The 27,444-nt window shown below is 44.9% G+C and overlaps 2 protein-coding genes across 2 annotated transcripts in view; one reads left to right on the top strand and one right to left on the bottom strand.

The window, feature by feature from the left end:
• LOC118373178 (retinoic acid receptor beta-like) overlaps positions 1 to 27,444 on the top strand; it is a 328,372-nt gene that overhangs the window by 519 nt on the left and 300,409 nt on the right. Inside the window, exon 1 of the mRNA XM_052472230.1 lies at positions 1 to 62. This exon is cut by the window's left edge and continues 519 nt beyond it. The gene's annotated coding sequence lies outside the window, so the exon portion shown is untranslated. The remainder of the gene's footprint in view (positions 63 to 27,444) is intronic.
• LOC118399067 (zinc finger HIT domain-containing protein 3-like) lies at positions 26,901 to 27,430 on the bottom strand. Its single transcript, XM_035794822.2, has one exon. It carries the CDS (start codon positions 27,352 to 27,354, stop codon positions 26,929 to 26,931), a length of 426 nt encoding a protein of 141 aa, XP_035650715.1. The 5' UTR covers positions 27,355 to 27,430; the 3' UTR covers positions 26,901 to 26,928.

A 27,444-nucleotide genomic window follows, 5' to 3' on the forward strand; every position in this document is an offset into this window, starting at 1 on the left:
AAACAGCCTATTACCCGGAGAATAAATGATACTAGGATGACATCTGTGGCGGGGGGCTGCCGGTAAGTTATTTAAAACGATGTCAAATGTGCCTCTAGCCTGTGTCAACGTTCTAAAGACTACTATGTTTCTACCATAAATAGCCTTTGTGGACTTTGTGGACCCCCCCCCCCAAAAGTGTCGTTAGAAGGTGAATTAAACAATTCTCTTAAGTTATTTACTGAGGTCATACTGTTTAACAGCGTGTCAGCTGTGATGATGATGTCTAAATATGCCCGTCGTGGAGATGTGTGTAGGTGGCTGCTCAGCCTGTCGTGTCGGTCCACACCCGTTGAAGGAAACTAAACTGAAGTAGGTCACAGTATGCTCTCGGGAGGCTTTCTTTGATATACCTGCTGATATCTGATAGTTGCTGCGTCTGGAATAGGGCGAATAGCCTATGCCTGGCTTGAGTCGAAGTAGGCTAGTCTGACATTTCTGTTGTTGTTATTGACATCACATGCAGTTGCTTAGTGTTGTCTGCAGTATGGACACTTTTGTTATGATACAGTTTGTTTTGTTGATGATGATGATGATGATGATGATGAGTAGACAAAAAGTATCTTCCAGTTCCTCAGCAGTGGCCAACTGTATAGTTACAGTCATAAATGATAGAGTAACGGTATAGTAATACATTACATGTCTGGCTGACAGCTTCACTGCCTGCCGTTTTTACATGATTCCTTTGGAAATCTCTATTGCAGATAAGCAGGCCAAGTGCTCCAACTAGGGCTCATTATTTGATCTAAGGGGCTTGTTAGATGTTTATCAATCAAGCAATCCAATTGATTTATAAAGCCTTTCTTACATCAGCTGAGGTCACAAAGTGCTGTACAGAAACCCAGCCTAAAACTGCATCCGTGTTGTATAATACGACATGGATAAATGGATGTCAGAAAGATGAAAAAAAAAGATAATTTTTGAGGGACTCTTCTTGGTGCTTCTCATCAAAGTGTAACTGCCTGTATAAAGGATGCAACCAACCGTGTTAGAAACACAGAAATAGAACCCATGTGCTGCATAATCAACACAGAACATGTGAGATCTCTGACCTGACACAATTCAGAGATGTAAAGGCATCTTTGCAAGAAGCATCTCTCCCTCTCACCCCCCTCTCTTTCTCTCTCTTTTTCGCAGTCTCTGTTGCTCTCCCTGTCTCTCTCTCCCTCTCCCTCTCTCTTTCTTTCACCTCTTTCTCTTCCTTTCTCTCATTTCCCCCTAATTTCTCACCCTCTCATTTCCCCCTCTCTCACCCTCATGCTCTCTCCCTCTCACCCCCCTCTCTCACCCTCTTTTTTTCTCCGTCTCTGTTGCTCTCCCTGTCTCTCTCTCACTCTCCCTCTCTCTTTCTTTCACCTCTCTCTCTTTCTCTCATTTCCCCCTCATTTCTCATCCCCCTGCCTGCCTGCTGGGTAAAAACGTAATTTGAGGCAGCAGCATTACTGTACCTGTATCAGACAGGCAGGCAGTCTCTTCCCTCTCTCCCTCTACTCTCTTCCTCCTGCAGGCTAGGCATGGCTTGGCGCTAGCTGCTCTCCTTTTCAAAGCTAATTTCCAATGCCTTTCATGCCTGCTGCTGAAACCCTTTGATGTTTCTCTTACTGATGCAGCACTGACCACACTCTGCAATATGTTAATGCTCTGATTGATTTAGGAAGAGTTTAATTAACACGCTAAAATGTTAGGATCTCTTTCTCAACGGCAGTGTTCTTAAAGAGTATTGTATTCTGTGGAGTACAACAGAATAAATAACACTTCAGAACTTTGGGCTCAAAGAATGATGTGAAATTATATTCAAGCAGCTCCATGGTGGAATTCTTCTTAGAATTCTTGTGTGGTATCATCCAACTTCATTCTGCGAGCCAAGCAGATTGCAAACCTTGGCAGGTTGGTCATGAAGATATTGTTTATCTGTGATAATGATTAAGACTTTAGCCTTGCAATATTAATGAGATGAAGAAATATATCAAAGGAGTAAACGTTGTAGATGAAATAGACTGGAGTCCTCCCTAACATGAATAATGTTGTTCATTTTATCAGCAGTTCAATGACGGCTTGCCTTTTTTATTCATTACTTTTATGTGTAGCCTTGTACCTAAATCAAAGCTTTGTAATATTTACATTCCTCTTCATTATTTATTATTTACATTATTCAAATAAATTCACACGCCATTTGTTATTTATATTAGAGGTAGGGTGCATTTTTCAGACATTATGACTATGTAAAAAAAATTAAGGAAAGAAAAATGTGACATGTATAGATTCTTCAATCTTGTATTCACTCCATATCCTCAATGTATCTCAAAGATACAAATGATAAGAGAGTTATATATTGGTTATAATCTACTACAATACGCATTTAGTCATGTGATAACCAGGACCAGTCAGTAGGTGGCAAAGTGCTCTCAGGGATAAAAACTGATCCATCAAAAGTTAATGTTTTTCTTCATGACACTTTGTTAAAGGCACCTTTCATTTGTTACTCGGCTGCTATTTCTCTCTCTCTCTCTCTCTCTCTCTCTCTCTCTCTCTCTCTCTCTCTCTCTTTGTCTCTCTGTCTCTGTCTCTCCCTCTCCCTCTCCCTCTCTCTCCCTCTCCCTCTCTCTCTCTCTCTCTCTCTCTCTCTCTCTCTCTCTCTCTCTCTCTCTCTCTCTCTCTCTCTCTCTCTCTCCCTCTCTCTTTGTCTCTCGGTCTCTGTCTCTCTTACCCCTTTCTCTCTCTCTCTCTCTCTGCCTCTCGGTCTCTCTCTCTCTCTCCTAAAAACTGATCCATCAAAAGTTAATGTTTTTTCTTCATGACACTTTGTTAAAGGAACCTTTCATTTGTTACTCTGCGGCTATTTCTCTCTCTCTCTCTCTTTCTTTGTCTCTCGGTCTCTGTCTCTCTCTCTCTGTCTCTTTGTCTCTCGGTCTCTCTCTCTCTCTCTCTCTCTCTCTCTCTCTCTCTCTCTCTCTCTCTCTCTCTCTCTCTCCTCTCACCTCTCTCTCTCTCTCTCTCTCTCCTCTCACCTCTCTCTCTCTCTCTCTGTCCTCTCTCTCTCTCTCTCTCTCTCTCTCTCTCTCTCTCTCTCTCTCTCTCTCTCTCTCTCTCTCTCTCCTCTCACCTCTCTCTCTCTCTCTCTCTCTCTCTCTCTCTCTCTCTCTCTCTCTCTCTCTCTCTCTCTCCTCTCTCACCTCTCTCTCTCTCTTTCTCTCTCTCCTCTCTCACCTCTCTCTCTCTTTCTCTCCTCCCTCCCCTGACACTTTCTGACACTTTCGTTTTGTTCTGCAGTTAATGTGTTGCCTCTCCTCTGTTGTCTCTTTATGTTAACCTTTATATATATACGCACACGACTTAGACCTCATAAGGAATTTATGTCTCTTCTCCCACACACTACAAGCCAGGATTGTCAATGCACGAACACCAACCGTTTGTGTACTTATCTGTAATATGTGTTTGCATTTGACCTTATGTTCATTTGACCTTATTTTGTTGGACGGTGGATCTGTTGTTCACCCACGAACAGGGTTGGGTAGGTTACTTTCTAAATGTAATCTGTTACACTTACTAGTTACCTTCAAGAATAGGACTTGGAAATATGGAAGTATGGATTGGCCAAATTGTTTTACCTGGGCATAACCCCAAAACTAAGGACTTATTAGCCAGTCCTATTCTGTTGTTTATGATTTTGTTGTCATGGAGGACTGATTGGGCTCATTGATTCGAGTTGAAAAATAAATGCTGTGCTCATGGAATGGAATGCTTCAAATCAAATCAAAACAAATTGTATTTGTCACATACACATGGTTAGCAGATGTTAATGCGAGTGTAGCGAAATGCTTGTGCTTCTAGTTCCGACAATGCAGTAATAACCAACAAGTAATCTAACTAACAATTCCAAAACTACTGTCTTATACACAGTGTAAGGGGATAAAGGATATGTACATAAGGATATATGAATGAGTGATGGTACGGGGCAGCATACAGTAGATGGTATCGAGTACAGTATATACATATGAGATGAGTATGTAGACAAAGTAAACAAAGTGGCATAGTTAAAGTGGCTAGTGATACATGTATTACATAAGGATGCAGTCGATGATATAGAGTACAGTATATACGTATGCATATGAGATGAATAATGTAGGGTAAGTAACATTATATAAGGTAGCATTGTTTAAAGTGGCTAGTGATATATTTACATCATTTCCCATCAATTCCCATTATTAAAGTGGCTGGAGTTGGGTCAGTGTCAATGTCAGTGTGTTGGCAGCAGCCACTCAATGTTAGTGGTGGCTGTTTAACAGTCTGATGGCCTTGAGATAGAAGCTGTTTTTCAGTCTCTCGGTCCCAGCTTTGATGCACCTGTACTGACCTCGCCTTCTGGATGATAGCGGGGTGAACAGGCAGTGGCTCGGGTGGTTGATGTCCTTGATGATCTTTATGGCCTTCCTGTAACATCGGGTGGTGTAGGTGTCCTGGAGGGCAGGTAGTTTGCCCCCGGTGATGCGTTGTGCAGACCTCACTACCCTCTGGAGAGCCTTACGGTTGAGGGCGGAGCAGTTGCCGTACCAGGCGGTGATACAGCCCGCCAGGATGCTCTCGATTGTGCATCTGTAGAAGTTTGTGAGTGCTTTTGGTGACAAGCCGAATTTCATCAGCCTCCTGAGGTTGAAGAGGCGCTGCTGCACCTTCTTCACGACGCTGTCTGTGTGAGTGGACCAATTCAGTTTGTCTGTGATGTGTATGCCGAGGAACTTAAAACTTAAACCTCTCCATCGATGTGGATAGGGGGGTGTTCCCTCTGCTGTTTCCTGAAGTCCACAATCATCTCCTTAGTTTTGTTGACGTTGAGTGTGAGGTTATTTTCCTGACACCACACTCCGAGGGCCCTCACCTCCTCACCTCCTCCCTGTAGGCCGTCTCGTCGTTGTTGGTAATCAAGCCTACCACTGTTGTGTCGTCCGCAAACTTGATGATTGAGTTGGAGGCGTGCATGGCCACGCAGTCGTGGGTGAACAGGCAGTACAGGAGAGGGCTCAGAACGCACCCTTGTGGGGTGTTGAGGATCAGCGGGGAGGAGATGTTGTTGCCTACCCTCACCACCTGGGGGCGGCCCGTCAGGAAGTCCAGTACCCAGTTGCACAGGGCGGGGTCGAGACCCAGGGTCTCGAGCTTGATGACGAGCTTGGAGGGTACTATGGTGTTGAATGCCGAGCTGTAGTTGATGAACAGCATTCTCACATAGGTATTCCTCTTGTCCAGATGGGTTAGGGCAGTGTGGTTGAGATTGCATCGTCTGTGGACCTATTTGGGCGGTAAGCAAATTGGAGTGGGTCTAGGGTGTCAGGTAGGGTGGAGGTGATATGGTCCTTGACTAGTCTCTCAAAGCACTTCATGATGACGGAAGTGAGTGCTACGGGGTGGTAGTCGTTTAGCTCAGTTACCTTAGCTTTCTTGGGAACAGGAACAATGGTGGCCCTCTTGAAGCATGTGGGAACAGCAGACTGGGATAGAGATTGATTGAATATGTCCGTAAACACACCGGCCAGCTGGTCTGCGCATGCTCTGAGGGCGCGGCTGGGGATGCCGTCTGGGCCTGCAGCCTTGCGAGGGTTAACACGTTTAAATGTCTTACTCACCTCGGCTGCAGTGAAGGAGAGACCGCATGTTTTCGTTGCAGGCCGTGTCAGTGGCACTGTATTGTCCTCAAAGCGGGCAAAAAAGTTATTTAGTCTGCCTGGGAGCAAGACATCCTGGTCCGTGACTGGGCTGGGTTTCTTCTTGTAGTCCGTGATTGACTGTAGACCCTGCCACATGCCTCTTGTGTCTGAGCCGTTGAATTGAGATTCTACTTTGTCTCTGTACTGACGCTTAGCTTGTTTGATAGCCTTGTGGAGGGAATAGCTGCACTGTTTGTATTCGGTCAAGTTACGAGACACCTTGCCCTGATTAAAAGCAGTGGTTCGCGCTTTCAGTTTCACTCGAATGCTGCCATCAATCCACGGTTTCTGGTTAGGGAATGTTTTTATCGTTGCTATGGGAACGACATCTTCAACGCACGTTCTAATGAACTCGCACACCGAATCAGCGTATTCGTCAATATTGTTATCTGACGCAATACGAAACATGTCCCAGTCCACGTGATGGAAGCAGTCTTGGAGTGTGGAGTCAGCTTGGTCGGACCAGCGTTGGACAGACCTCAGCGTGGGAGCCTCTTGTTTAAGTTTCTGTCTGTAGGCAGGGATCAACAAAATGGAGTCGTGGTCAGCTTTTCCGAAAGGGGGGCGGGGCAGGGCCTTATATGCGTCGCGAAAGTTAGAGTAACAATGATCCAAGGTTTTACCACCCCTGGTTGCGCAATCGATATGCTGATAAAATTTAGGGAGTCTTGTTTTCAGATTAGCTTTGTTAAAATCCCCAGCTACAATGAATGCAGCCTCCGGATAAATGGTTTCCAGTTTGCAAAGAGTTAAATAAAGTTTGTTCAGAGCCATCGATGTGTCTGCTTGGGGGCGGGATATATACGGCTGTGATTATAATCGAAGAGAATTCTCTTGGTAGATAATGCGGTCTACATTTGATTGTGAGGAATTCTAAATCAGGTGAACAGAAGGATTTGAGTTCCTGTATGTTTCTTTCATCACACCATGTCTCGTTAGTCATGAGGCATACGCCCCCGCCACTCTTCTTACCAGAAAGATGTTTGTTTCTGTCGGCGCGATGCGTGGAGAAACCCGTTGGCTGCACCGCCCGGATAGCGTCTCTCCAGTGAGCCATGTTTCCGTGAAGCAGAGAACGTTACAGTCTCTGATGTCCCTCTGGAATGCTACCCTTGCTCGGATTTCATCAACCTTGTTGTCAAGAGACTGGACATTGGCAAGAAGAATGCTAGGGAGTGGTGCACGATGTGCCCGTGTCCGGAGTCTGACCAGAAGACCGCTACGTTTCCCTCTTTTACGAAGTCGTTTTTTGGGGTCGCTGCATGGAATCAATTCCGTTGACCTGTTTGTAAGGCAGAACACAGGATCCGCGTCGCGGAAAACATATTCTTGGTCGTACTGATGGTGAGTTGACGCTGATCTTATATTCAGTAGTTCTTCTCGACTGTATGTAATGAAACCTAAGATGACCTGGGGTACTAATGTAAGAGATAACACGTCAAAAAAAAAAACTGCATAGTTTCCTGGGAACGCGAAGCGAGGCGGCCATCTCTGTCGGCGCCGGCTTTGAGCACTACTGAAGAAAAACGCCCCACTTGTATTCCATAGGCTTGGATCCACACTGTGCAACTGTTGGAAGAGCGCAATTTTCACTGGCTGTCCAACTGGTTTCAAAAACAATGATTGATAGGCAGTTTAAACTTCTTGAATTGAACCATTATTGGGTTCAAATACACATTTAGATTTGTGAACAACCATCCACTGTCACGCCTTGGTCTTAGTATTTTGTGTTTTCTTTAAATATTTGGCCAGGCCAGGGTGTGACATGGGTTTATGTTGTTGTATTTCGTATTGGGGTTTTTGTATTATTGGGATTGCGGCTGAGTAGGGGTGTTGTATGGGCTTGGCTGCCTGAGGCGGTTCTCAATCAGAGTCAGGTGATTCTCGTTGTCTCTGATTGGGAACCGTATTTAGGTAGCCTGGTATTTCGTGGGTGATTGTTCCTGTCTCTGTGTAGTTTCACCAGATAGGTTGTAATAGGTTTCACGTTCTGTTTGTTGTTTTGTATTTTGTATCGTTATTTCATGTGTCACTTTTTCTATTAAAGTCATGAGTAACCACTACGCTGCATTTCGGTCTGACTCTCTTTCTACAAACGAAGAACGACGTTACAGAATCACCCACCACACACGGACCGAGCAGCGTGTTAACAGGCAGCGACAGCTTGAACAGCGAAGGGAGGACGTTATGGACAGCAGAGGCATGGAGTATACGACGTGGGAAGAAATCGACAGGTGGGCGGCCGACCCAGAGAGAGTGCAGGAGCCCGCCTGGGATTCGCTAGAGCAGTGCGAAGAGGGCTATAGGCGAATGGAGTCGAAAAAAAAGACACGACGGCGCAGAGCGAAAACCGAAAGTAACCCCCAAATATTTATTGGGGGAGGGCGCAGAGAGAGAGTGGCTGAGTCAGGAGTCAGACCTGAGCCTACTCTCCCTGTTAATTGTGAGGAGCAGCAATATAAGGACTTCTGGTCTTGGGAGATGATATTAGACGGAAAAGGACCCTGGGCGCAGCCGGGAGAATATCGCCGTCCCAAGGAAGAACTTCAACAAATAATGTTTTATGGTTTTCTACCAATTAAGTTATGTTCAAACCAAGAGATGTTACAAAATAAGTCTGTATAAACTAAACAGTAACAGCATCAATCCATCAAAAAATATATATTACAAGTTATGCTTGCAATAGTGGCTAAAGCGGAGAGGCGCTGGTATGAGGAGGCAGCACGCCGACGCGGATGGAAGCCCGAAAAGCAGCCCAAAAAAATTATTGGGGGGGGCTTAATGGGAGTATGGCTATGCCAGGTAGGAGACCTGCGCAAACTCCCTGTGCTCACCGGTGGTCTAGAGAGACCGGGCAGACACCGTGTTATGCTATGGAGCGCACAGTGTTTCCAGTGCGGGTGCATAGCCCGGTGCGGTTCATACCAGCCCTTCCTATTGGCCGGGCTAGAGTGGGCATCGAGCCAGGTAAGCTTGGGCAGGCTCGGTGCTCAAGAGCTCCAGTGCGCCTGCACGGTCCGGTCTATCCAGAGCCACCTCCACACACCAGTCCTCCGGTAGCAGCTCCCCGCACCAGGCTTCCTGTGCGTGTCCTCAATCCTGTAGCACCAGTTCCAGCACCACGCACCAGGCCTTCTGTGCGCCTCGCCTGTTCAGCACAGCCAGAGCCTTCCTTCCCTCCTGCGCTGTCGGAGTCTCTCGCCTGTTCAGCACAGCCAGAGCCTTCCTTCCCTCCTGCGCTGTCGGAGTTTCCCGCCTGTTCAGCGCTATCAGAGCCTTCCTCCTCTACAGCGCTGCCGGAGCCTCCTGCCTGTTCGGAGCAGCCTGAGCTGTCAGTCTGCATGGAGCAGCCTGAGCTGCCAGTCTGCAGGGAGCTGTCAGTCTGCAAGGTGCTGTCAGTCAGCATGAAGCAGCCAGAGCTGTCAGTCTGCATAAAGCAGCCAGAGCTGCCAGTCTGCAAAGAGCTGTCAGTCTGCAAGGAGCTGTCAGCCTGCATAGAGCAGCTAGATCTGCCAGTCAACCAGTCTCTTCCAGATCTGCCAGTCTGCATAGAGCAGCTAGATCTGCCAGTCAGCCATGATCTTCTAGATCTGCCAGTCAACCAGATTCTACCAGATCTGCCAGTCAACCAGAATCTTCCAGATCTGCTAGTCAACCTGAATCTTCCAGATCTGCCAGTCAACCGGTCTCTTCCAGATCTGCCAGTCAACCAGTCTCTTCCAGATCTGCTAGTCAACCATAATCTTCCAGATCCGCCAGCCAGCCAGGATCTACCGGAGCCTACTACCTACCTGAGCTTCATCTCAGTACTGGGCTTCCTCTCAGTACTGGGCTTCCTCTCAGTACTGGGCTTTCTCTCAGTACTGGGCTTCCCCTCAGTTCCGGGCTGCCCCTCAGTCTCGATCTGCCCCTCAGTCCCGAGCTGCCCCTCAGTCTCGAGCTGCCCCTCAGTCCCGAGCTGCCCCTCAGTCCCGAGCTGCCCCTCAGCCCCGAGCTTCCCCTCAGTCCCGAGCTGCCTCAGTCCCGAGCTGCCCCTCAGTCCCGAGCTGCCCCTCAGTCCTGAGCTGCCCCTCAGTCCCGAGCTGTCCCTCAGTCCCGAGATGCCCCCCAGTCACGAGCTGCTCCTCAGTTCTGTGGGGTTCTGGGTGAGGACTATTAGGCCATGGTCGGCGGCGAGGGTGGATTATCCCAGGACGCGAAGGGGAGGAACTAGGAAATTAATGGAGTGGGGTCCACGTCCCGAGCCGGAACCGCCACCATGGACAGACGCCCACCCGGACCCTCCCTATGGTTTTGAGGTGCGTCCGGGAGTCCGCACCTTAGGGGAGGGTTCTGTCACGCCTTGGTCTTAGTATTTTGTGTTTTCTTTAAATATTTGGTCAGGCCAGGGTGTGATATGGGTTTATGTTGTTGTATTGGGGTTTTTGTATTGGGATTGCGGCTGAGTAGGGGTGTTGTATGGGCTCGGCTGCCTGAGGCGGTTCTCAATCAGAGTCAGGTGATTCTCGTTGTCTCTGATTGGGAACCGTATTTAGGTAGCCTGGTTTCGCTTGGTATTTCGTGGGTGATTGTTTCTGTCTCTGTGTAGTTTCACCAGATAGGCTGTAATAGGTTTCACGTTCTGTTTGTTGTTTTGTATTTTGTATCGTTATTTCATGTGTCACTTTTTCTATTAAAGTCATGAGTAACCACTACGCTGCATTTCGGTCCGACTCTCTTTCTACAAACGAAGAACGACGTTACATCCACAACAACCACAATCTATCTGTAAGGCGCAAACAGCTAAATGAGAGAGCAGCAGTGTGATTCACATCAATGCGCTATTTAGATATCAATAATAAATTATGTCCGTATCGCCGTAGACTAAACCACTGCTGTTATCCTTACCTCAAAGCTTTTATTCAAGTTGGATAATCTTTGGATGCCGACAGAAGTCGCACCATTAGAAGACATAGCTTGGACTGTAGCCTACAAAAACCTATTCCTGCTCTTTTCCCGCCATCCATCAGACTCAATGAGGTGGAACAAACATAAACTTGTGCCTTTTTTCAGTACTGGTTTGAATGTCATTGAGAAAACAGAAGTGTCAACTATTTTTTTCCCGCAAATATCGTTTCTGGATTTAAAGGTAATCCTCGAAGTAATTATCTAGTTTTTCAATAGTATCTGTAATCTGATTACAATATTTTAGCTGGTAACGTAACGGATTACAGTTACCATTTTTTGTACTCCCTTACATGTAATCCGTTACTCCCCAACCCTGCCCACGATCATAAAGTGAATGGCATAAGTATAATACTCGAAAGCACAATTTATAGTCCAATATTTAGGGGAAGTGGGATTGGGGGGCAAGTTTTTAAATTGTGCAGTATTTAGCAATCATAATAAGAGTCTGGTAGCAGCAGTTGTGATGAGTGTGTGTGTGTGTGTGTGTGTGTGTGTGTGTGTGTGTGTGTGTGTGTGTGTGTGTGTGTGTGTGTGTGTGTGTGTGTGTGTGTGTGTGTGTCTGATGGCTTGATCAGCAGTCTGATGGCTTGTAGTTAGAAACTGTCTCTGAACCTGTTTGGTATCAGACCTCATGCTCCGTCTGCCCAATGGTAAGTGAGTGAACAGCTCGTGGCTGGGATGTGCGGGGTCCTTGATGATGCTGCGGGCCTTCCTCAGGCACCGTTTCAAGTAGATGTCCTGGATGGGTGGGAGCACGGTACTGGGCCGTCTTCACCACCCGCTGACGGGCTTTGCGGTCGTGGATGTAGCAATTCCCATACCAGGCAGTGATGCAAACGGTCAGGACACTCTCGATGGTGCAGCGGTAGTATTTGGGGAGGACCCGTTGTGGCATGCCGAATTTCTTCAGCCACCTTAGGATGTCCGCCTTAGGATGTAGAGACACTGTTGCGCCCTCTTAACACGTGTGATAGTGTTGTTGGTCCATGTCAAGTCCTCGTGATGTGGACAGCGAGGAACTTAAAACTGTTGACTCTTTCTACTGCAGTCCCGTTGATATGGATCGAGGCATGTTCCCTCCTCTGCTTCCTTAAGTCAACAATCAACTCCTTTGTTTTGCTGATGTTGAGGGAAAGGTTGTTGTCTTGGCACCACAATGTTAGCTCACTTACCTCCTTCCTGTAGGCTGACGTTATAGCCTTATTTTAAAATGGATTAAAAAAGAAACACACACACACACACACACACACAATACCCCATAATGACAAAGCGAAAACAGGTTTTTAGAAATGTTTGCAAATTGATCAAAAACAAGACAGAAATACCTAATTTACATAGATGTTAAGACCCTTTGCTATGAGACTCGAAATTGAGCTCAGGTGCATCCTGTTTCCAGAGTAAAAGGTCTGCATACTCATGTAAATGGGGTATTTATTATGTGTACATTGATGTAGATTGATGAGGGGGAAAAACTATTTAATCAGTTTTAGAATAAGGCTGTGACGTAATAAATGTGGAAAAAGTCAAGGTGTCTGAATACTTTCCAAATGCACTGTAGGTGGTCCTCTGGTCCAAATGTGTTACTGCCATGTGAATAGCGATGGAAATGGCATCTTCCATGGATATGTTGGAGCGGTAGGTAAATTGGAGTGGCTCCAGCGTGCCTGGCATGCTGGCCTTAATGTAGGCCATGACCAGCCTCTCGAAGCACTTCATCGAGTTGAGTGCGACGTGGTCATTTGGGCATGTCACCTTTATTTCTTGGGCACTGGGGCGATGGTGCTTTCCTTGTGGGGACTACAGCCTGGGACAGGGATCGGTTGAAGATGTCAGAGAAGACTCCTGCTAGCTGGTCAGCACACACTCTGAGGTTGGCCAGGGATGCCGCCTGGGCCGGCGAATTTGTGAGTATTCAGTCTTTTGAGAGTTTTCCTCCCAGGGATGTTAGAGTAACATGTTAATGTAACAGATTTTTGCTGTCAGCCGTGGGATTTGAACCGAGGGGAGAGGAGGAAAGGGGGAGAAGAGGAGGGGAGATGAGGGGATAGGAGGGGAGAGGTGGGGAAAGGAGGGGGTAGGAGAGGAAATGAAAGGGGGAGGGGAGGATAGGAGGGGGGAGGAGAAAAGAGGAGGAGAGAGAGAATAGAGGGGAGAGGAGGGGGGAGGGGAGGGGAGAGGATAGAATAGGAGAGGAGAGCTGGGAGATGTTAGACAATGAGATGTCAAACATCAAAAGGTTTGAATTTAGATCTGTGATGGCTTCATCTCCGAACCTATTTCTGTCAGCAGAATGAAAGGAAGAGACAAAAGCCATTTTTTATGATCTTGTTCTGTATCCTAGTTTCCTAAATTAATCCCTTGCCACCTACTGTATAATGTAATATATTAAAAGCACGAGGAGAAGCATCGTTAAATATGATTCAACTGAACATATATGGAACATCTATAGATTTTACACTCCCAAAATATATTTGATTGTACATATGCTAATTCATCACCTTAATTACACATTTTACAAATACCGACGATACTGCAACAGACAGCAAAATAACACTATAATTAAAATCTTAAGGAGAAAGGAAAACCGAGTAAGATGTACCATGTATTATGGATAGTCAGTCAGTGAGTGAGCAGAGAGAGAGAGAGATGGAGAGAGAGGGAGAGAGAGAGAAAGAGAGAGGGGAGACGATGAGAAAGAGAGGAGAGCAGATTAGAGCGAAGGCTTTGATGCCAGGCCCAGCTCTGGGAATCCTCCTGTGCCTTGAGGGGAAAACTCCCCTCCCCTCCTCCTCTCCTCCCTACACCCCCCCACACAGCATCAATAATGAATGGAAGATATCTTGTTCAGTGGAATGCGGAACTGAGCTGGCATACTGATTTCTTTCTTTAACGTTGTCAGTGAGTGAACCTTATGTAAAAATTGCATCAGGGTTAGGGCTGTGGCAGTCACAAAATTGCATTCATTCTGTGATTGTCAAGCAAATAACTGCCGGTCTCACGGTAATTGACCGTTAATTAACATAAACACATTTAGCATTTCTTACAAGCCACTGATGCAGTCTAATAAATCCATGTAATATAGCCTACACCTTCACAATAAATCCATTATTTATTTCAGACAAGTTTAGAGAACCATGATATGAAGAAAATGTAGACTATTTCAGAAGAACAGAATAGCATACCCTGAGTTGTCCTTATGTCAGGCCCTGATCTGGCCATGCCATATGGCTGTGGGCTACACTAGTTCATTTAGCAGACAAGAGTTTCTTAGAATTATGTGGCATTATTTTATGTTATTTTATAGTATGAAGAATACAATTGAACAAAGCTGAATAAAATAGAAAGGATATTTTCTCTAAACGATTTGAGGGAGTGCACACATGCGGCTATTCTGTGTCAATTGACTTTCTCCCATAGTACAAAAGGTAACCTATTCTATTCTGTGAGAGAAATAAATATTCCAAACATAGTCTGGGATAGTTGTGGGATGCGATAGATCCGAAATGAATAGAACCACTCGCATCAAAAAAAAAGTTTTTACGTAATGAGGTTGAAGCAACAGATCAGAACGTTTGGCTTAAAATGTTGATAAACTAATAGGCTATTTCTTCACATTATAAGAGCAGCAATGCCCACACGGCATTAGGCTATAAGCGCAAAGTGCATTTTTATGGTGAAAATGATTTTCCCAAACTTGGCAAAACGGTCACGTGGAATTTGACTGCCTTCGTGACTCGTGACTTGTGACCACCGGTGTGGCGGTAATGCGGTCACCGTAAAAGTCCTAATCAGGGTCTGTGTTTGCAGGGCTCGTTGGTTCGTGAGTGTTGCCAATTTATGGAAATAGAAGTAAAAGAGTGTGTTAAACACAAATAATACACCATCCGGCCTTCTTTTTTTTCTCCACATGTTTTTCTCAGATGTGTGTTTCAATTACATAGTTATTATACTGTAATTACATAGTAATTATCAGCGTAAGTACATTATTAATACCATAGTCCTATCATGACCTGGAGGTCTTTCAGCGTTGACTTCTAAATTATTATGATCTACTTTATTTCAAGTGCTTATTGATAACACAAACCTTCTTCTTCAGTTCAGAGTGTAGTCTGCACTAAGCGATGTGGATGAATTAATCAAACATGTGAAGCTAGTTTCTCACCTCTTTACAAAACCATCTATTAAACACTTATGACACGTTTCTCTGCATCTGAAGGGAGAAGAGAACCCAGAGTTAATTCAATGTGATGGTTATGTTAGACATGGATCCACCACTGGCTCTTTCATGTTCCGCTACTGAGCTACACTCCCCCTCCTCTTGCCTTATAACTATTTTAACAGAGAGAAGAGAGAGAGAGTGAGGGTTGGGGGAAGGACAGAGCGAGAGAGAGAGAGAGAGAGAGAGAAAGAGAGAGAAAGAGTGACAGAGAGAAAGGAGAGGTGTGCTGGGATTTCTCTGCTCAGCAGATGTTATTTGAAGGGCATGTTATTCTGCTTTAAATACAGTGTTCATTAGCAATGCAAATCATTTCCCATGCTCATCTGAATAATCCTCTGTTACCTAATGCTCTGGCATCGCCGCCACGTGCAACTGCAGTATGGGTACGGGCACGCCACTGGTACTATAGCAAGAGAGAGCTCCATTCCTTATTTCGCTCCCATCTCTCTCAGCCTTCACCAAGTCTGTCCTGTTCTGTTCAACAAGCATCTTTTGAGAGGATGAGGTTCTCTAACACTCTTTTCATACTATAGAGGCGACCCAAACTGTTTGATTCTGGCTCAGCTATACAAGCCAGCACAGTACAGCTCTACTTGGCTTGGCTCAGTTGTGTGAAAAGGGTACACTCTTAGAAAAAATTATTCCAAAGGGGTTCTTCGGCTGTCCCCATAGGAGAACCCATTTCGGTTCCATGTAGAACCCTCTGTGGAAGGGTTCAAGATGAAACCCAAAAGGGTTCTAAGTGGAACCAAACTAGTTCTACCTGGAACCATAAAGGGTTCATTAAAGGGTTTTCCTATGGGGTCAGCCGAATAACCCTTTTTATGGTCTCGATAGCAATTCTTTTCCAAAAAGTTTCTCTCTCTTCAGTCTGTCCTGTTCAACGTCTTTAAAGTTGATTTACCTTTGATGCACATTGATTTTGTCACATTTCACTGTTGTGAGCACAGCATTAAGTCTGGTTTAACCAGCCTACAAGTTAATGGGACTGCAGTTGCAAATACAAGCGTGCTGCTTGATGTAGGAACAACTCACTCCACAAAACCATATTTGAATCCCCCTCGCCTAAGGCCATGCAGAGAAGGCAGAGAACCATCAATGGAGGAAAAATAGAAAGAAAATAGTTTGGTTTACTTTTCATGTTGTGTAACTGTTTTGATGAGAGAAACGGGATGTTTTTTATAATCAAAGTTTACTCTCAGCAGCAACCAATAGTATGTGAGTATTTAGTTTTGTAACCATGAGTCATATACTGTATTTATATTAGTGTGCAAAATGTGTGTTATCTGAGTCATGCATACAGTAGTCTATATACGTCAGTGGTTTGATTAACACCAAGTATTTACATGTAATTCCTGTCTCACAGAGGATGTGTGAGTGTGAGTTTGTCTGTGTGTTTGTGTGTGCATGTGTTGTGTGTGTGTGTGTATTGTGTAAAGGGCAGATTCTTGGGCCTAAACCGTATGCTCAGAGTATTTGAGAATATATAGGCCTATATACAGCATATAGATGTAACTTTGCAATCCTGTTTGGATCGGTCACCCTCCTCTCTTCCTCATCCCTTCATCCTGTCATCCTCCTCTCTGGGTGTGGAGGAAATGTGGATTCAGAGTTAGGCTAGCCTGATACTGCTGTTGGTGAGACATTCAGAGCAGTGGTGCAATACAGTACTTACATTTTGGAGACTTGCAAACTGAAGACCACAGCAAGAAATTACTACTACAAACCTTACTACTACAAACCACCTGTGTGTGTGTGTGTGTGAGACGTGTACATAAAGTGTGTGTGTACTGTTGCCTGCACATGTGTATGCGTTCTGTATGTGGGCTGTTGTGCGTGTTGAGAGTTTACTGGTGGCAGTATAAGTGGTGATTCACCTCTCTCTGAACTGCAGGAGTAGGTGGATGCCATTGAGGCTGTTGGTACATCCTCTTCTAGCCTGTGCCAAGCATTTGTACCCATCCACCATCCTCCACGGCTGGCACCCAGCCCAGTACCCCCTCTCCTCTCCGCTTGCTCCCCAAAGAAGAGGGGGATGGAGAGAGAGAGAAAATCCTCTTCAGAGATAAATGAGCAGCCTTGTGCATGTGGAGCCAGATCCATTCAATGTGTTCCTGAAAATCTCCTCTTCATTCAGCCAGCCAATGAGGACAAAACTGCCTGAACATTGCCACTGTATCATCAAGCCATTCTGTGAGCTCTCTCACCCACCCACCCACCCACCCTCCTCTCTCTCTCTCTCTCTCTCTCTCTCTCTCTCTCTCTCTCTCTCTCTCTCTCTCTCTCTCTCTCTCTCTCTCTCTCTCTCTCTCTCTCTCTCTCTCTCTCTCTCTCTCTCTCTCTCTCTCTCTCTCTCTCTCTCTCTCTCTCTCTCTCTCACCCTTCTCTCTCTCTCTCTCTCTCTCTCACCCTTCTCTCTCTCTCTCTCTCTCTCTCTCTCTCTCTCTCTCTCTCTCTCTCTCTCTCTCTCTCTCTCACCCTTCTCTCTCTCTCTCTCTCTCTCTCTCTCTCTCTCTCTCTCTCTCTCTCTCTCTCTCTCTCTCTCTCTCTCTCTCTCTCTCTCTCTCTCTCTCTTCTCTCTCTCTCTCTCTCTCTCTCTCTCTCTCTCTCTCTCTCTCCCTCTCTCTCTCTCTCTCTCTCTCTCTCTCTCTCTCTCTCTCTCTCTCTCTCTCTCTCTCTCTCGCTCTCTCTCTCTCTTTCTCTCTCTCTCTCTCTCTCTCTCTCTCTCTCTCTCTCTCTCTCCTCTCTCTCTCTCTCTCTCTCTCTCTCTCTCTCTCTCTCTCTCTCTCTCTCTCTCTCTCTCTCTCTCTCTCTCTCTCTCTCTCACCCTCCTCTCTCTCTCTCTCTCTCTCTCTCTCTCTCTCTCTCTCTCTCTCTCTCTCTCTCTCTCTCTCTCTCTCTCTCTCCTCTCTCTCTCTCTCTCTCTCTCTCTCTCTCTCTCTCTCTCTCTCTCTCTCTCTCTCACTCTCTGGCTTCTTCCTGTTCCCGCACCCAGCTGCTTCCTGTTGGACTTCCTGTATGGTCACATAGCAAGTTCCTGTCAGTCTGTGGAAGAAGGCCAGGGATATGTTCATTAGGGAACACAATGGAAAACCTTTTGACACATTTACTCTTGCTACCTACATCCCATCAGCAAAACCCTCTCTCTAGTTCTCAGGATTGCTCCAGTTTCTTGGGAAAAGAGGAAAAAGGAGAGTGCCAGAGTCCTCCGCTCGGCTCGCAGAACTCTGGAATGTTAATTAGGCCTGGTCCCTCTAGTCTCTGGAAAGCCGGGGGAAGATTTTTAACATTCCGGATCATTCTGGCTAATTTTGCGAGAACGGATGGGTTTGAATATGAGGGTGTTATATCACACAGCAGGAGTGGTCTGGTCAGTCACAGTTTCCGCTATACGCCTGATTACAACTAACCCTTCTGGATAGAGAAGTAAATAGCAATATTCAAGAAGCACCAACCAACTCTGCATGATTTTACTGCTGACCATGTCAGCTGGCACAGTAGTCTCTATTGAAATACATTGATCTGTTGGAATTGACCTTGATGCTGAAACATCTTTGCTACAAAGTTCACGATAAACAGTTGATGCTGATACAAACCCTGGTTGAGGGTTATCACGGTCCCATCAGATTATACTGCTGTTGGTGACGACTGGCTAGGAACTGTCTGTGCAGGCTTCCTACTAGGGAGTTTGAGAAATTCCATGCTATTACATTTACATTTAAGTCATTTACTAGGGTCTGGAAAGCACTGGATCCCTCCATTTATCTACAGCACAAATCAAGAATGATGAGGATTTTGCATGAACTCGTTAGTTAAAATTGGTGACAGATCAGTCAACGGGGTGGCTAGTTCAAAGCAGGTCCGTCCCTCTAACTGAGACTGAGACAGCGTTTAGTCTCCAGCTGGGTTGATATCAGACAGACGTCTGAAGACTGTGTGTGTCTCTAGCTGATGAAGGGGTCGGTCATTTGTTTGACTGTGACTCGTAAAGCTGATGTATATTTTCTCTTCTCAGAAGGGTTGCTGCGATGATCAAGCGTGTTAGGAATGACAGAACGAATCGCCTTTGAACATCAGGAGGGAAAAAAACATCAGAGTTTTCAAAATGTCAAACAATTTGTGGAGAGAGAGAGAGATTATTTATACAATCTTCAGTTGCTTCTATACAGTATGTGACCTGAATCACTCAACTTCCAAGTTAGATTTTATATTTAGTGCCACTCTGTTTAACTTGATGCTCATCAAAGCCAAGTAGATAAAGGACGTTTTACCTTAGTAGCTTGACCCTGAATAATAGGTTTATGGTTTTCCCATACATTAGTTTAAATGTACAATATTTTCCTAATACTGTTGTGTAGCCAGCGCTATACAATAAAATTAAATTCAATGAGCTGTTCTCCCTTTCCCCTTCCAATTAGTAAAAAGTGCTATCTAGTACCTGAAAGGGTTTTTCGGCTGTCTCCAGGTAGAACCGTTTTGAGTTCCATGTAGAACTCTCTATATAGAGGGTTCTACATGGAACCCAAAATAGTTATATGTGGAACCAAAATGGGTTTTCCTATGGCAACAGCCACAGAACCATTTAGGAACCCTTTTTCCAAGTGTAGACTGTTGTACTACTAAATCTGTCATTGTAGACTGCCTGTGATAAACTCCATCACCTCTGCAGACTATAGCTTGTAGCACACACACACACACACACACACACACACACACACACACACACACACACACACACACACACACACACACACACACACACACACACACACACACACACACACACACACACACACACACACACACACACACACACACACACACACACACGGCAGGTAGGTGGGGCAGCAGGTTGCCTAGTGGTTAGGGTGTTAGGCCAGTAACTGAAAGGTTGATAGATCAAATCCCAGAGCTGACAAGGTAAAAATATGTCGTTCTGCCCCTGAACAAGGCAGTTAACCTTGTTCTTAGGCCGTCATTGTAAATAAGAATTTGTTCTTAACTGACTTGCCTAGTTAAATCAAATAAAAAATACACACACACTGCCTTTGACCAGGTTTGAGCATTCTAGTCAGGTCTGCAGGCCCTGAGCTCTATCTAAAACGTTACACAGATCATCAGGCTTGATCCTCTTTGATCTCCAGCTCTCAGCCTCACAACCCATAGAGCAACTTCTCTTCTCATCACTGAAATCTATACTGGAGGCTTTGGACTCCACTACGTGTAGGAGGGGGAATCTCAGCAAAGGATACTCAGCTTTGAGAACTCTTTTAACACTGGGAGAGAGAGCTTCGAATGATGAGTCAAGAGCCGATGCACCCTGTGCTGTCAAAAGAATACAAATGACTTGTCTCATGTTGGTTCTGTGGAGATCTGCTCTCCGTGTGTATCATGCTGCTCTACGTAACCTACAGTATGTATACAGATCTACTATGTATTTATGGACACTTTGCATTTGCTTTGCTTTTGTCGTAAAGACACTTATCTGTCCATGCTTTTGTCCTATATATTATGTACACTTACATGTGTAGCTGTCCTATGCTTTCAGTGGGTCAGTGCCACGGATTAAAGCCAGTGTCACATCACTCAAAGAGGCTGACACACCTGTGCCCTTCTCCAGTGATCCTTTGAAGAAAATATGAGTACAAAGAGAGTGTGATGTGTGTGTTTGTGGGTGAATACATGCAATGTTCTTTTCAGAGGAATTCAGCAACAGAGAACGTCAAAGCACCAAAGGTCAGGGTTGCCCAGCAGCCTTGGAACAGGTTGCTTTGCTGTTTAATAAATGGTCCTCTGAACCTCTGCGATGACTGTATGCTTCAGTGGGGACAGGACATAAACATACCATTCATTATCTTATACTATAGGGGTATTGAAATGCAATAGTAATTTAATCATATTCATTTCCCGTACACAGACCCTGCTGGGGGAGCACATAGCTACACACACACACACACACACACGCACGCACGCACGCACGCACGCACGCACGCACACACACACACACACACACACACACACACACACACACACACGCACACACACACGCAAACACGCACACACACAGGCACACGTAAACACACACACACACTCGCACAGACACACACAGGCTCCCCCTCTTTCCTCTCACCCTTCCCCTCCCTCTCTCTGCTGTACAGGGTGATGGATTGTGACCTTACGTTCCCCTTAGGCGTTGTCATTGTGCCATACCATGAAGGATGGACATGAGAACACAAACCAATGATCTTTTTCACATCCAGCAGTAAGCCTGAAGTGTGAATAATTGAATTTGTATTGAACCAAAGCTGTATTTGTCATACTTGGGCTGACCGAGGCTGGGGCGCTCTTAGGATGCGTTCCAAATGGCACCCCATTCCTTATATAGTGCACTACCTTTGACCAGAGCCCTATGGGCCCTGCAGGAAATGTACTTGTAGTGTATGTCACAATGGCATAAAGAGATTTGGGAGACAGACGCAGGAATGCGTAACAGGGATTTTTATTCAGCCAAAATAATGTTGTGCCATGTAAAGGCACGGGGACAAAGACCAAACAAACACGTAACAAAACACAGGGTAGAAACCCAAAACAAAAGAGCGAGGAGTACCTCGAATAAATCACACACTTACAATGATTATCACATGGGATGAGACCCGTAATCATCTGCGCAATCCACAATGGCACGAAAGCCAAAACACACAGCACAGGTACTCACACACACCAATGGACATAGTAACAATAATCGACCACCCAAGGGAAACCAAAGGGCACACTTATACAAGTACTAATCAGTGGGAATAAGGGCCAGGTGTGCATAATGAAAGATCCGGGGGATCTGTGACAGTGTATTTTAGGTTTAAAAAGGCATCTGAAGTATATCATTTCCATTTTTATATTTCAGACTTGATTTTCCTTACGAAAAATGTATCAACCCCTACAAACATGTCCATTAATTATAATCCACATAATAATTCACATTTCCTTTTTCGGCAGGATTATTTTCCTGCTGTGGTAAAATGGCTCAAATCCTCAATATCCTACATCTGTATATTATGTAGGGAATAGGGTGCCATTTGGGACGTAGCCTTTTACCCAGCATGCTCTGCTGTGTCGTGGACTGTGGCAAACGGGTCCTTTGTCTGGTTCTTCTTATATTCTGCCTCTGCGTTTCAAAAGATACATTTTTGATGACAGGATGACGCTAGCAGATGACGCTAGCAGGATGGCGCTAGCAGATGACGCTAGCAGGATGGAGCTAGCAGATGACGCTAGCAGGATGGCGCTAGCAGATGACGCTAGCAGGATGCTTGCATTATTGGGCTGAAAAACAACTGTTACGACACAGTAATGTTTAGTCAGTGCATTATTACTAGTAAAGGCAAATTAATAGAATAGTGCCCTCACCACTCTGCATCTTGGCAAAGATTGAAGCAAAGCACACATATGAGCATGGTTTTGTCAGGCTTATTCATTACTCTCTCTGCTTTGAATCTACCGGTTGATTATCTCTCAGAACATATATTCCTTTTATTTATTATAGGTCTAATATTTAGTGAGTAAGTCATTTTGTATAGCTTACTGTTAAAAGGTTATTCTGGTCCATTCAACAGTGTGTTTTATCTATCTTTCATTAGTTCACTTTTTGTACCCTGTTACTGGATGTTCATATGCGACTTTGAAAATACTGATAAAATAGAAATGGAAAACGTAGGTATAGAACACCATGGTTCCGTCAGATAACTGTGACTGATGGCTGTGACCTCTGTGTTAGCGTTGTATGACATCCTATAAAAGGTCATTGTGATGAAAACCAGATCCATGGACAGATGTTCTCTGTCTGTCCATCCATCCACTAAACCTAATAAACGTGACCGCTCCATTCATTACTAGTACTCATTATGTAAGGAAAGGCACGTTTACAGAGAAAAAAACATGTTGGAGGAAGAGATAGACCACAGATGGACACAGTCAGTCAGTCAGTCAGTCGTCTGGAATCAAGAACTCCAGGGAAAACTGGTGGCGGCTGAACGAGACTGTGGGCGTGTGTGTATCTGCGTGTGTGTATCTGCGTGTGTGTATCAGCGTGTGTGTATCTGCGTGTGTGTATTTGCGTGTGTGTATCTGCGTGTGTGTATCTGCGTGTGTGTATTTGCGTGTGTGTATCTGCATGTGTGTATTTGTGTGAGTATCTGCGTGTGTGTATTTGCGTGTGTGTATCTGTGTGTGTGTATCTGTGTGTGTGTATCTGTGTGTGTGTATCTGCGTGTGTGTATCTGCGTGTGTATATTTGCGTGTGTGTATCTGCGTGTGTGTATTTGCGTGAGTATCTGCGTGTGTGTATTTGCATGTGTGTATCTGCGTGTGTGTATCTGCGTGTGTGTATCTGCGTGTGTGTATCTGCATGTGTGTATTTGCGTGAGTATCTGCGTGTGTGTATCTGCGTGTGTGTATCTACGTGTGTGTATCTGCGTGTGTGTATTTGCGTGAGTGTCTGCGTGTGTGTATTTGCGTGTGTGTATCTGCGTGTGTGTATCTGCGTGTGTGTATCTGCGTGTGTGTATCTGCGTGTGTGTATTTGCGTGTATCTGCGTGTGTGTATTTGCGTGTGTGTATCTGCGTTTGTGTATCTGCGTGTGTGTATCTGCGTGTGTGTATCTGCGTGTGTGTATATGCGTGTGTGTATATGCGTGTGTATATCTGCATGTGTATCTGCGTGTGTATATCTGCATGTGTATATCTGCGTGTGTGTATCTGCGTGTGTGTATCTGCGTGTGTATATCTGCGTGTGTATATCTGCGTGTGTGTATCTGCGTGTGTATATCTGCGTGTGTATATCTGCGTGTGTGTATCTGCGTGTGTATATCTGCGTGTGTATATCTGCGTGTGTGTATCTGCGTGTGTGTATCTGCGTGTGCACTATCCATAAAATCTTTTTTTTTTTGTGCCCTTGTAGCAGAACAGCTCCAGGAAGTTTGTGGTTTACAAACTCTCCATTTTGTCTCAACAGTGTAAAAGACTTGACTGGTACTGGTACATTGATTGGTACTGGTACATTGACGCTGTACCAGTACCCCCTGTATATAGCCTTGCTTGTTACTTTACTGCTGCTGTTTATTTGATAATTTTATTTTATATTTTTTACTGAACATTTTTAATTTTTTTTCCTCTTAAAGCAATATTGGTTAAGGGCATGTGAGTAGGCATTTTACTGTAAGACAGTTCTTCCCAGAGTATCTCTCTGTATGTGTGTGTGTGTGTGTGTGTGTGTGTGTGTGTGTGTGTGTGTGTGTGTGTGTGTGTGTGTGTGTGTGTGTGTGTGTGTGTGTGTGTGTGTGTGTGTGTGTTTAGGGGTGTGCGAGTCGGTGTGTGTGAGGAGGTAGCTATTTCTCACACTAAGCAATTATACTTCTGTTGTAGTCAGCGCATGTGACAAATACAAATTGATTTGATTTGAAACTTCACTGCTTGACATGTATGATGAAATCCTGGTTGATAATGAAACGACTGAACTAATGAACAAAACAGCACAGCAAGTAAGTGAAAGAAATAGGTTTTGATTATGTTTTACTGGTAATGGGGACATACGTAAATGCCAACCAAATAACTTTTTGGTGTGTGTGTGTGTGTTTCAACTATTTAACTGTACTGGAATGCATAAAAGCCACTAGCATTTTTTATATCGGTTATCGGTTTTGGTATCAGGTTTGTTGGCAAGGAAAATATTGGATATCGGTATCGGCCAATAAATGTCATATTGGTGAATTTTTTATTTTATTTTATTTAACCTTTATTTAACCAGGTAGGCAAGTTGAGAACAAGTTCTCATTTACAATTGCGACCTGGCCAAGATAAAGTAAAGCAGTTCGACACAAACAACAACACAGGGTTACACATGGAATAAACATACATACAGTCAATAATACAGTAGAAAAAAGTATATATCCCTAACTACAACATCTGTTAATCATTAACCTAACAAAAGAATATCCATGTGAGACTTTTAGAATTGAAAATATGAAATTGAGCGATTACAGAAGTATAATTGCTTGGTATGAGTGATAGCTACCTCCTCACACACACACCGACTCGCGCACACCCATAAACACACACACAAACACACACACAGAGAAGCTCTGGGTAGAACTGTCTGGGTTGTACTGCAGCTAAGATCTAAAGGATAGGCCTCAAGGCCCTTTGCAGTCACACGCCAAGTAACATGTTTTATTTGAATAACAGAAAGTAAATACAAGCACTGACTTCTTGAAAGACCTGTATAACCATGTCCAAAAGGTGCACAGAGGGCATACCAAGGGTTGACCTTGAGCTAGCTCAGGGGTCACAACCAAGTAGAACCCTACCAAGCTGCTTTCTCAAATCACTAAGCTGCTAACAGAGACACTCGTGGGTGGGTAATTAAACTTAACTGCCCCTGGTGGGGCAATAGAATTTAGTAGTCATGTCAAACCAGAACTGCCAACCCTCAGTGTGTTGTGATTTATTCAATGGCTGCTTCCCAAATGGCACCCTACTCCCTATGGACCCTGGTTATAAGTAGTGCACTATAAAGGGAATAGGGTGCCATTCGGGAGATATACAATGTGATCTCATACACCATAACATGAGTGATAGAGTGGTATAATCCATGTCTAAGTCTTGTATTCAGCGGTGGATGTTAGTTCTAAGGGCCAATAAGTGAAGACAGGATGGGATATCTGATTGGTTTTATGGAACTACACTTCCCAACAAAAACGTAGGCCTACCCTGAGGATGAACATGTAGCTTAACATCCAAAATCACCATCATTGTAGTCTTGTTTGGTCCGACTTGCTTGCGATCAGTAGAGTTCGAGTCTGGCTTGTTGTGGGACTATCATTGTTGTAATAAGAACCAGTAAGTAGGCCTACACACCCTATTGAACTGAACTAAATGTGTAATCACTATTAGTTGGTTTCATTTTTGGGGGAGGGGGGGACTAGTAGGGCTATGGGATGAACGCAAGCCTTGTCCTTTAACTCTTCAAATCGTAATGTGACAGATTAGCTTGAACCCCAGTTGTCACCAACCTGTGTCCCTACTCTACCCTGGCTCCTCTCGTAAAAACCCAGCTGTGTCAACACGTGGTGGAACGTACCTCCCCTTTAAAATCACAGGTGGCCAGGAGCAACCTGATGGTCACTCTGACAGAGCTCCAGAGTTCCGCTGTGGAGATGGGAGAACCTTCCAGAAGGACAACCATCTCTGTAGAACTTCACCAATCAGGCTTGTATTGTAGAGTGGCCAGATGGAAGCCACTCCTCAGTAAAAAGGCACATGACAGCCCGCTTGGAGTTTGTCAAAAGGCACCTAAAGACTCTCAGACCATGAGAAACAAGATTTTCTGGTCTGATGAAACCAAGATTGAACTCTATGGCCTGAATGCCAAGCGGCAGGGACTGATAGATTAGTCAGGATCAAGGGAAAGATGAACAGAGCAAAGAGATCCTTGATGAAAACCTGCTCCAGAGTGCTCAGGACCTCAGACTGGGGCAAAGGTTCACCTTCCAACGGCACAATAACCCTAAGCACACAGCCAAGACAACGCAGGAGTGGATTCGGAACAAGTCTCTGAATGTCCTTGAATGGCCCAGCCAGAGCCCGAACCCAATCATACATCTCTGAAGAGACAAGAAATTAGCTGTGCCACAACGCTCCCCATACAACCCGACAGAGCTTGAGAGGATCTGCAGAGAAGAATGGGAGAAACTCCCCAAATACAGGTGTGCCAAGCTTGTAGCATCATACCCAAGAAGACTCAAGACTGTAGTCACTGCCAAAGGTGATTCAACAAGGTACAGAGTAAAGGGTCTGAATGCTTATGTAAATGTGATATTTCAGTTCATTTTTATTACAAATTAGCAAAGAATATATATTTATGTTTTTTGCTTTGTCACTATGGGGTATTGTGTGTAGATTGATGAGGAAAACAAACAATTATTATTATTATTTTTTGTATTCTGCTCAGCTCTGTCTGCAAGTACATTTTTAATAGTTTTTCTCAACAATCTGCAAGCATTGATCTGAAAGCTCAACAAACAGAGGCTCTTGCATTGCGGTCTTAATGGCGTCTGCTTTGCTGTCGGCCGCGTCCAAAGAGCTCATCAGCTGACGGAGATGTGGGTTTCGGAGCAGCTCTCTCAGCTCCTCCGACTTGCCTAATCGCCGTAGCCTCTGAAGTGGTACTTTATCTGTCTGGTCATCATCAAGGAGATCTTCAACGGTCCAGGGATCCTCTGCATTGCTGTATGCTCCATTTAGGTCTTGAACGGGGGGAGGGACTGACTGTTTTAGGGGCTGGCAGGTATCATTGGCCTTGTGGGTCTTGTAACAACTGAGAGAGCAGTATCTGATTCTACAGGCCGGACATCGGTATTTGGGTGTCTCTCCACTGCACACATTGCAGATCTGCATTTTGATTGTAATATTTTAAACTAAATAAACAGGGAACAATATTGTCATGCGTCGACTGCTAACTAGCTAGCAGAACAGACACCGGAAAAC

Source organism: Oncorhynchus keta, chromosome 20 (genome assembly GCF_023373465.1).
Source record: "Oncorhynchus keta strain PuntledgeMale-10-30-2019 chromosome 20, Oket_V2, whole genome shotgun sequence".
NCBI lineage: Eukaryota > Metazoa > Chordata > Actinopteri > Salmoniformes > Salmonidae > Oncorhynchus > Oncorhynchus keta.